At 46.4% G+C, this 10,593-nt stretch overlaps 1 protein-coding gene and 1 pseudogene across 1 annotated transcript; one reads left to right on the top strand and one right to left on the bottom strand.

The window, feature by feature from the left end:
- The first annotated feature begins 47 nt into the window (after window positions 1-47).
- On the top strand, window positions 48-1,208 carry LOC123041138 (uncharacterized; annotated as a pseudogene).
- A 22-nt stretch (window positions 1,209-1,230) lies between these two features.
- LOC123061588 (uncharacterized) lies at window positions 1,231-6,243 on the bottom strand (the record flags this gene model as incomplete). Its single annotated transcript, XM_044484755.1, is given in 3 exon segments — window positions 1,231-1,858; window positions 5,868-6,041; window positions 6,135-6,243. Coding segments are annotated over 3 exon segments (423 nt in total), but the record flags the coding sequence as incomplete, so codon positions are not given.
- Window positions 6,244-10,593: the final 4,350 nt, after the last annotated feature.

Below are 10,593 nucleotides of genomic sequence, written 5' to 3' on the forward strand. Positions count from 1 at the left end.
GTAGTGCATCACACAAGGTTTTCAACTCAGGGCTAATAAGAACTCTGCAAAACCTAGAGGCCGGTGTTGCTAACATGGCGGAGTTTGTCATCCTTTTGGGCGGATGCGAGCGCATCTCCCGTAGACCCTATGATGCATATCTTTACATCGACAACTTCATATTTGGCCGCCATGTCGAGAAGCAGCAGATCATCAGGTTCTTGCTGCACCACAACACCCCAGGTTCTCTGGCCGTGCTTCCAATCATTGGTGATGCTGGAGTTGGGAACAAAACTCTTGTCACCCATGTATGCGATGTTGAGAGAGTGCGTTCTCACTTTTCTATGATTTTGCACCTGAATGGAGATGATCTTTTCAGAATTACAGACCATGAAAGACTATCAGGGAGGATATTAGTAGTTGTTGAGTTTGCTTCAGATGTAGATGAAGATGACTGGACAACGTTCTATCATTTTGTTACGAATATGGAGAGGAAGTAAAGTGATAATCTTGGGTCAAAGCGCAGGCTTGGAGAAGTTTGGAACCATCAAGCCTGTTTCTCTGAACTCCCTGGCATTCGATGAGTACATGTACCTATTCAAGACACTCGCATTCGGAAGTACAAACCCGGCAGACTACCCGCGGCTAGCAGCGATGGTGGAAGAGTTCGCCACGGTGTTGGGAGGGTCATTTATCGCAGCGAATGGCTTGCAGATGCACTGCGGAAAAACTCGAGTGCTCATTTCTGGCTGTACAGGTTGAAGGGTGCCAGAGACTCTGTCAATAAGGACATCTCTTGTTTTGGTACCCACCCGCAGGTGCTTCTTAGTCGAGGCCAACTGGTACACCTAATCGGCCGCTACATTTTAACTCCTGCTGCTCCATCAGGCATTGTAAACTCTGCTATTGGTATGGCTAATGTTCCAGAGGAGCAGGGTCTACCTAGGATTATGTTTGGGGACCTAATAGCAGCAGCAGGTCACGCTGTCTTACCCAAAGGAGATTTTAGGCTAATTTCATGGGAATCAAGGCTGCCGCCTTACACTTCATTTTCTCACTTGGTGCACGCTGTGCCGAGTTGCGTCCATGACAAGCCTGAAACATCCTTGTCAGGGAAGAAGCGTCCAGGTCTATTTGCCTACGTTTTTTTTCCAACTGGGCTCAACCCCTTTCCATTAATTTCACAATCAACGGAAATACTACATCAGTCTGTATCCACTTTGTCTTAGAGACCAAACCACTAACCAAGGTTGTCAGAATCGCGATTTTGAATCGGATCGGAGCTCTGATGGTAAGATCGCAAATCGTAAAATCTTCACTATCAGGATCGTAGAAACGTAGATTCTATGAACTAAAATCGTAGAATCATAGGAGTTAGTTTGGATCGTAAAGTCGTAGAATCGTATAACAAAATCGCGATTCTGACAACCTTGCCACTAACCACTAACAGAATGGAAGATACCGCCTCCTGTTTTTTGAGAGCTAATGAAACTAAAAAGGGGGGAGCGAGTTGGTGTATCATCAGGAAACCCACCGCAGGACGATCCTGGAACGGACCATCCGCCATGGGGCGAAAACCTGATGACACTCACAAGCCACAGCCCAACGAAACAAAAGACCCAGGATAAGATATGTTGGTAAACGTCTGCGACTAAGCGAACTACTGCCAGAAGACATAAACCCAGCGGGCATCAAACCCCAGTGGGGAACAGCGAGCAAAAGGATCGAGCGCTGAACTTCTAGCCAATCTGGATCCCATCTCTGTCTCCTAAGAGTGGCCTGCCTCGAGGATGAGATCTGTCCACCAGCGCAGCAGCCGCGTGAGCCAACCTCTTCACTCCAACTTGGAGCTTCACCTTTTCATCTTCCTTTAGCAAACCTGCCCAATACATCAGAAACGAGCAGGCGGTGAAAACAGCCTCCAGAGGAGAACGAACAACATGGTTATCAAACGTAACTTTATTGCGGAGGGTCCAAATCCCCCATCATATTGCAGCAATAATCATCATGTAAAAAAGCTTCCCGCCCGGAAAAAACTTATAAAGCCAAGCGAAGCTCTGCCAGAGAGAACGAGGACAGCAGGATGCTCCAGCCGTCATGCCCAACACTCCCCAGACCGAACAAGCAAGCGAGCAAGTAAAAAACAAATGATTTGCTGTCTCAACGTCAGTACAGAAGGAACACATGGGGTTTCCAGACCAGTTCCTGATACGCATATTATCCCGAGTAAGAACTGCATTCTGAAACAGCTGCCAAAGGAAGATTTTAATTTTCAGCGGGATAGGTGCTTTCCACACCATCTTATAGTTAGGGCATGATAAATTCCTTTCCAATCATTCATATAAGGATTTAGTAGTAAATTTCCCTTTGCTGCCAAGGCCCCATAGAATCTTATCTGGGGAGTCGTTCAACGACAGTTTTTTTAGCTTCCATAACCATCCAAGCCCACTGCTCGCCCAACTCCCCAACTAGGCTACGCCTAAAGCCAAGCTCATAATTTTTCGCCGCCCAGGAAGCAACAGTGCATTCCTGTTCCTGACATATACTAAAAATATACTAAAAAGATCAGGAAAGCGGTCTTTCAAGTAGTATTCTCAACCCAAGGATCATACCAGACTCTGGCAAGGTTCCCACTTTCAATCTTAATTTTTCTACCCGCCATATATGAATCCTTGACCTTCATAATCGCTTTCCAGCAGGGGGAGTCCGAAAAACGGCTCCGAATGCTAGCTACTGTTTTGTTTCTGAAGTATCTTGCTCTTACTATACGCTGCCATAACCCATCGCTCGTTTCTAATTTCCACCACCACTTAGCGAGCAGGGCAATATTTTTCTTATGAAGATCTTTAATCCCTAGTCCCCCAATTTTCTTCGATCGACAAATTCTTGTCCACTTAACCATATGATACCCATGTTTCTTATTCTTTCTCTTCCAAAAGAAGCATCTGCGATGTTTATCCAACTTTTCAATGAAAGTTTTGTTGAAGAGGAACATTGACATAAGGAAAGAGGGAATTCCATCCAAACTGGACCCTAACAAAGTCAATCTGGCTCCAGAAGATGCCGCATAAGCTACCCAGGCATCGAGCTTTTTGACCATTTTACCATCAAGGAAATCGAGATCAGCGTTTCTAAGAGTAGAGTAAGTAACAGGGACTCCCAGATATTTCATAGGAAGTATGCCCACTTGACACCCAAACATGTTGGTATATACCAAATCAGTGTCATTATCCCCCCCCCCCCATGCTAAATATCTCACTCTTCTCAAAGTTGATCTTAAGCCCAGACTTAAATTCGAAGAGATACAACAAGAGTTTGATATTAACAGCTTTGTCAACATCATGTTCAAAACAAAGCACCGTGTAGTCCGCGTATTGTAGAATGCCAACACCATTCTCAATATCAGCGGCTAACCCTTTAATGAGACCATTTTTTTGAGCTGTAAGAACCATTTTGGTTAGGCAATCAGCCGCAATATTGAACAGGAAAGGGGAGTGAGGATCCCCCTGTCTCACCCCCTTAGCACTTTGAATGTAAGGTCCCACCTCGTCATTAATCTTGACACTAACCGTGCCATTTTTTAGGATTTGAGATACACATCCACACCACTTAGAGCTAAATCCACGCTTCCTATGACAATCAAGCAAAAAGTCCCAATTGACTTTGTCATATGCTTTCTCGAAATCAAGTTTAAGAATCACTCCCACTTGTTTTTTGAGGTGGGTATAATGTAGAACCTCATGTAGCGATAGGATCCCATCCACTATGTGTCTCCCCTTAATAAAAGCATTCTGTTGAATACTGAACAATTTATGGGCATATTTGCTAGCTCTAATATCCATGGCTTTAGTGAGTAGCTTGTAAGGGCAACGTAATAGACAAATGGGCCTATACTGCTGGATTTTATTAGCATCAGTCAACTTAGGCAGCAAGGTTATGATACCATAATTAAGTCGTTGAACATCTAACTTGCCTTCATGAAACCATTCAAATAGGCATAGGAGATCACGGGCTACTACATCCCAGCAGTGTTGATAAAATTCAACAGGGATATCGTCTGGGCCAGGGGCACGGTTAGATTTCATTTCAAATAAGGCTTTTTTGATCTCTTCCAATGAGAAAGGTCGAGTCAAGTCCTCATTGTCATCAGGAGTAATCATCTCATCCTGAGACCACAATGTTGCATATATCTGACAAATACTGCCAGGAGCTGGACCAAACAAGGTTTTATAGTATTCAATAGCATGGGCAAGTAGGTTTTTAGTGCCTTCAATAATAGTGGACCCACACTCCAGGGAGATCATGGAGTTTTTCCTACGACGGCCATTAGCTACTTTATGGAAAAAGTCAGTGTTATTGTCTCCTTTCAACAACCACCTCTCATTAGAAAATTGATGCCAGTGAAGTTCTTCTTCAACATACATATTATTAAGCTCTACTTGATTTTCCAACTTCCTAGTATATGCCTCCCCGCTTAAACCATCAGCCTCCTCCAGATTTTCAAGCTCCTGCAGTTCGAGCTTGATGATATTCTTCCTGATCTTATTATGACCAAACAAATTGGACCCCCAACCCTTAAAAAATTTCTTAATTCTCTTAAGCTTAATATTCAAGGAGTCAATGGGGTTTATAGTGTAAACTGGCCTAGACCAAATATCAGCAACCAGAGGAAGGAAGTCTGGGTTACTGAGCCAGGCATTATCGAACTTAAAACACCTATTACCTGGTGCTCTAGAGGAAGCTCTCCCACCATCCACCAACAAGGGATTGTGATCTGATATCTCCTTGACCAGTTTATGCACAGAAACGAGAGGGTATAAATCCTCCCAATCAGGGGACATGAGAACTCTATCCAATTTTTCCAAAGTTGGGTTATCTTGTTTATTGGACCAGGTATAGCAACCACCAGTCATATAGATCTCTCTCAACCCAAGCAAATGAATAACAGAATTAAACACCTCCGAGAAGTGGGACATAGATGTTTTTTTGTTTTTCTCCCCGCTATGTCGAATGATGTTAAAGTCTCCCCCGACCAGATAAGGGATATTAATGTTATGACACATGGATGACAGTTCAGCAATGAACTCGGGTTTCTACTCATCATGTGCAGCACCATATACAGTCATCAAGGCCCAGCTAGAGTTTTTGTTCTTATCGAACAAGTTCAACTGTAGGATGTATTTACCACACTTGGTCATAAGGATATCAAATTTTTCCTTATTTAGACCACAAAGAATGCCACCAGATTTCCCCCTAGAAGGAATCCACTCCCAATGAAACTTTTGGTTCGGATCAATTTGTCTAAAAAAGGCAGGATTATAAGACTTCTTCATAGTCTCCTGAAGTCCAATAAAATCTAAATCATTGGCATTAATCATGTCAATGAGGCAGGTGGACATGCCTTTTTTACCTACCCCTACAATTCCAAAAAACCCCTTTCATTTATATCGTTCGGGTTTATCTCTCACTCTGGTAGGTCTGCCAGGTTCCATAGCAGCCCTACCCACCCCATTTTTCTGTTGACTTCTAGTCACAGGTCTACTGGATTTATTAGGAGATAAAACCACCAGCGATTTCCTGCGCTGATATTCTTTTTTTGTTTTTAGATTGAACCAGGATAAATGGTTCCTCAATATCTCTACTATCCTCATCCCATTCTAAAGATAGGAGTACATCATTACCCAACCCATCATTGACAGTATTTTTTTGTGCATTAGTATCAATTTTTTTGTTACGCAACAAATTTCTAGAGAGTTCTAATTCACGCAAGATATCAACAGTTGCAAAGTCATCATCAGGGATTTGCACTCCCATCAAGGATGCACGCAATATAATGGCAGAATCAGATAAAGCAGAGAATTGATTTTTTGAATTGGGCATATTCATACCTTCCAGATTGCGCTTCCTCATTCTGCGTGGGGCCTCCTCTTCTTGACTCATGTTGTCATGAATTGGACATCCAGAGGGAGATTCAACTGTATACACACTACAGTTTTCTCCTCCTTCCAGGGATCCCTCCTCAAGTGGCATAATATGAGGCAGGGAAGGCCAAACCACATAGTCTGACAAGGGAGGAAATGCATTCCCATAAGTATTCATATCATGACAGACAAACATAGGTGAGGGAGGAACAGGAGTAATCATTCCCCAAGCACCTTTATGCACACTGATCTCAGTAATGGGAGATTCAGTCATCTCTTCCACACCCAGATCCTCAGAGACATTTTCACACGATATTTTATCAGATTGAGAGCCACAATAAGACATTTTTTCGACTGCATGTTCTCTGGCCATAGTCTCAATCAGCAGCTCCGTGTTGTTACCTTCATCACTTTCCTCTTCTTCGAACTACCGCAGAAAGCCTCTACATGCCCTTATCATAATTCTGGGAGGAGAAATTACCAGCCATGGATACACTCGTCTCTCCCTGCCCCATGGAAGAAGCAGGATATGAGTCCATCGTTGCTTTCTTGGGGAAGGAAGGAGATGCACTGCTATCCACAGCAGTATAAGATTGACTTTTCTCAGCACCCATAGTCACAACTTTTTCAACTTCATAAAAGAAATCATAATACTGTTCTCCCAGCATCCCTTCAGCTGAAGGAGGAATTTTCTCAACATCTCTACAGCCAAGAAGGATTCTAGCATATTCAGGTTTATGCACAGTCGATTCATCAACTTCTAATGTAATTCCCACCAGGGCCCCAGCATAAGCTATATGTTCAGTGCATCTTTTCTCTATTAGAATGTTGCGTACCCTAACCCATGCTTTTTCCATGATGCCTTTAGCTCCAATCGAGGCAGTCCAAGGAGTAATACAGACAACAATATTCCCCTCTTTCAGAGGTAAGCGTTTCCCATAACAACATGCCCTTTCTACTTCACTAGCATTAGGGAATCGCATCACTTCGGGCCGTACAGCGCCATTTCTTTTTCCCAGGTTTTTTGGCAAATATAGCATTAAATTCCTGCTCAATATCTTTCACAGTAGCTTCGCCCTCAACTATAGTAATCACCACATTATTAGTTTTCTCAACACTATGCTTAGCGGCACACAGATCAGGTATATAGAAGAATCCCTGACCAGGCGATTGGAACCCACACATGAACGGAATGCATTCCCAAGGCCTCAGAACTTGACAAAGCTGGGCCATATGACCTAATTTGTTGCATTTTTCGCAGCGAATAGTAGGGCAACGAGGAGCGAAATGACCTGAAAGGGAGCAGTTGATGCAGATCTAGGCATTGTTCTTGGTCGTCGTTTGCCCAGGTGATGGAGGTGGAGGCCGCTCCAGGGTGCCCGCCATCTTCTCCTTGGTCGCGCCGCTCATGGCACGCGCAACAGCTTCCCATCTGTCCCCAACTTCACCACCACCAGATCTCGAGTCTCCCGACGTCGTTGGCGGCGGATCTGGCCGCTGCCACACCATGTGTCGAGACTGGTTAGGCAGCGGAGCCTTGCGCCTACCGCCGAACCCTCCCCGTGCTGTGTTGTCGCGCCATCCTCCAGATTTGCCCCCGCCACAATCTCCCATCGCGGCGCGCGTCCCACCCCCCGCCCGCTCCGCCGCAGCAACTTGGGCGAAGGAGCGGTCGTCGCCGCCGGCCTTGCCCCGCCACCAGCCGAAGGAATCAGAAGGGGATGGATCGGGGAAACAAACCCTAGAACGCTCCCAGATATGCTTGAAGAGAGGAGCGAGATGCGCGTCTCGCGTGATGGGGGTAGGTGGGGAAAATGGAGCGGCTCTCCGCGCCTCCCCCGCTCTAGAAGGCTCCACGCCCGGATCGGTGCTGGGTCCTACATGGCAGTCAGGTGGCCATGGAGAGGCTCCCACGCGTCCAGCCGCCATTAGCGGGTGGTTGGTGTAGCATGGGGCCACCCCAACCCGGTCCGCGCCCGCCTGGATCTCCGTACGCCTCCCGCGCGCCGCACCTCGAGACGTGCCATGCGCCGTGCCCGCTGGGGGCGTGCACGTTGCTGGAAATCGCTCCCGAATCCTCACCAAATGGCATGGCAGCGAGATGATATCGCCAATGATTATGGACTCCCCTGCGCGGAGAAATCGCGCATCCACCGTAACTCCGTGATCATCGATCAGGATGATGCGGAGAGCATCACGCCGGAGAATCAGCTCGCCGTCATAGAACGTGAGCGAGCGCGTCTGCAGATCGGCGGCGTAGGATACGTGCCATCTCTCGTCTGGCGCGTCGCCCTGCGTGTCGCGTGAGCACGACGTGTGCTCCATCTGTAGACCTCGATCAGACATTACATTTGTCTATTTGCCTACGTTTTATGTAACAAATGTATTTCAGTACTATTTTGTGAGACCTTAGGAGTTGTGCATCCAGTGAAGCATGTGAATTGAAGGCGGGTCATAATATATCTAGACCATCAGACCACCTTCTTCTCTTTTAAGGAAGGCTTGTTGTGGCAGCCTGCATAAAATGGGTATAAGAAATGGAAATGCTAATGGCCAGTATCTAGTCGTATCTAACCAGCAGAGGGAAGCAACACAAGAACCAAAAATTACTCGCAGCATTCTTACAAGATGGGGAACCGTACGCTGATCTCGGTGTTGGTGTTGACGGCCTCACAACGTCAGAGATGGTCATTTCATCAAATACCATCGGGGCACCAGAGCTGCACTGCCTTCCCACAGCATCCTGCCTTACTGGAGACAGGGGAGGTGACACACAGTACAAATGGTCAATGAAAAATCGAGTAGATAAAAAAAAACTCTTTCCAAGAGGTTTAGGTTACTGAAAAACTTCCTATGTAATACAATACAAATGATTCTTTGGATAAGATTCCTATGGGATACAATCCTACAAATCAAACATCTTACACACACAAAGTACAGTTCATAAATACATGACTTCCTAGAAGGCTTGCATTCAATATTAACTTTGACTACAAATATATCCAAAATTATTTAGATTGGTGTCGTTACAACTTTAAAAAAATAACATTCCATGATTAAAAATATGTATTGAAGACCATGTCAATATTTGAATTATCTCTTTATAAACTGAGCTGATACTTGAGATTCCAACTCTACAAAATCCCCATAGAAATCGTCTGAATCAAAAGGCCTTACAAAGGCACTGCTGCACGCTTCCTCCCAGACAGGGGAGTACTCTGTTGCGCCACACCTGGAGCACCATTTCCACTTGTAGCGAAATGAACATACGAGGTGTAAGGTGGCAATCTTGATTCCCAAGTAACCACATTGAAATCCCCTTGTGGTCTAACTCCAGGACCCGTCAACAGATCCCCAAACCTCACCCTCGGTAGCAATTCCCTTTCCACTGTAACTTCAGTGTGGCTGCTGCCACTGGTACAGGAAGCCACGACCCGGAGTGGAGAATCCATGGGATGCGAGACCAAGTCAGTAACGTCTACCTGGTGACGTCTCCGGGCGAGGAGCTTCGGGTGCTCCCCAAACAGGGATAAGTTCCTCTCGACTACCCTTCTCAGCCCGCTCAGGATGCAGAGCCAAAAATGGACGCTGAGGTTCCTCCTCATGATGTCCGCAAACGGATTTGCAGTGCCGATTGACCATTCGGGTTGGAATTCCCTGACCAGCTCGTCTGCTATCCGCGCTAACCGTGGGTGCTGTGCCGGGTTCGCACTCCCGAATGCTAGTGTCTTGAATAGGTAGCTGAACTCCTCGTATGACAGGGTTTTGAGGAAGATTGGCTCAACGGTTCCGAGTCGCTCTGAATTTTTAAGGTGGCTGATGATGATCACCTTGCTTCCATTATCCATGCTTGTTGCTACGGCTAAACAGAACTTGGCCCAATCCTCCTCGTCAACATCTGAAACAAGCTCAACAACCACCAGTATCTTGCCTGGCAAGAGGCTACGATCATGGTCTGTCAGGCTACTAAAGGAATCACCATTCAGGTGCAGGATCAAAGAGAAGTGTGAGCGGACCCTCTCGTCCTTGCATACATGGGCGACCAGAGTCCTCTTCCCGACCATTGGACCACCGATGATGGGAAGGATAGCCGGCGCACCGCCACCAGGAGAGTTGTGCCACAACATGAAGTTCAGGAGCTTTTGCTTCTCGGCGTGACGTCCGAACATGATGTTGTCGTTGTATAGATACGCATCGTATGGTCGACGCAGCATACGGTCGCATCCACCCAAAAGAACAACAAACTCCGTCATGCCAGCGACTACATCCTCCAAGCTCTCCAACGCACCCTGCAAGTCGACGGGGTATGTGGCCTTGTTCTTTCTAGCACTTCCATGAACCATGCGAAAACGTTTGGGAGCAGATGGATTGCAAACCTCCCCCTCCTCCTCAATGGACTCTTCGAGTGAAATGTACCTGGACGCACCTAGTGCCCAGTAGCCTCGGTACATGGCGTCCGCAAGCATACTGAGCTGCACCAGCATCCCGGAGTTGGTGATGTACCGCCCGTCTGCCTCCTCGATGACCGTGTGAGCTCTCAGGAGCAGCTGCTGCAGCCTCTTCAGCTGCTTCTCTTCCGAGTATTCATGGCTCGAGTGGTACTTGTTGGCAAGGAAGGAGATGAATCGGCTCATGAGTTCACCTGTTACTGCAGATATGGCAAGCTCCATCTTCAAATCCTCCAATGGAAAGG

This window comes from Triticum aestivum, chromosome 1A, assembly GCF_018294505.1.
Source record: "Triticum aestivum cultivar Chinese Spring chromosome 1A, IWGSC CS RefSeq v2.1, whole genome shotgun sequence".
Classification (NCBI taxonomy): domain Eukaryota; kingdom Viridiplantae; phylum Streptophyta; class Magnoliopsida; order Poales; family Poaceae; genus Triticum; species Triticum aestivum.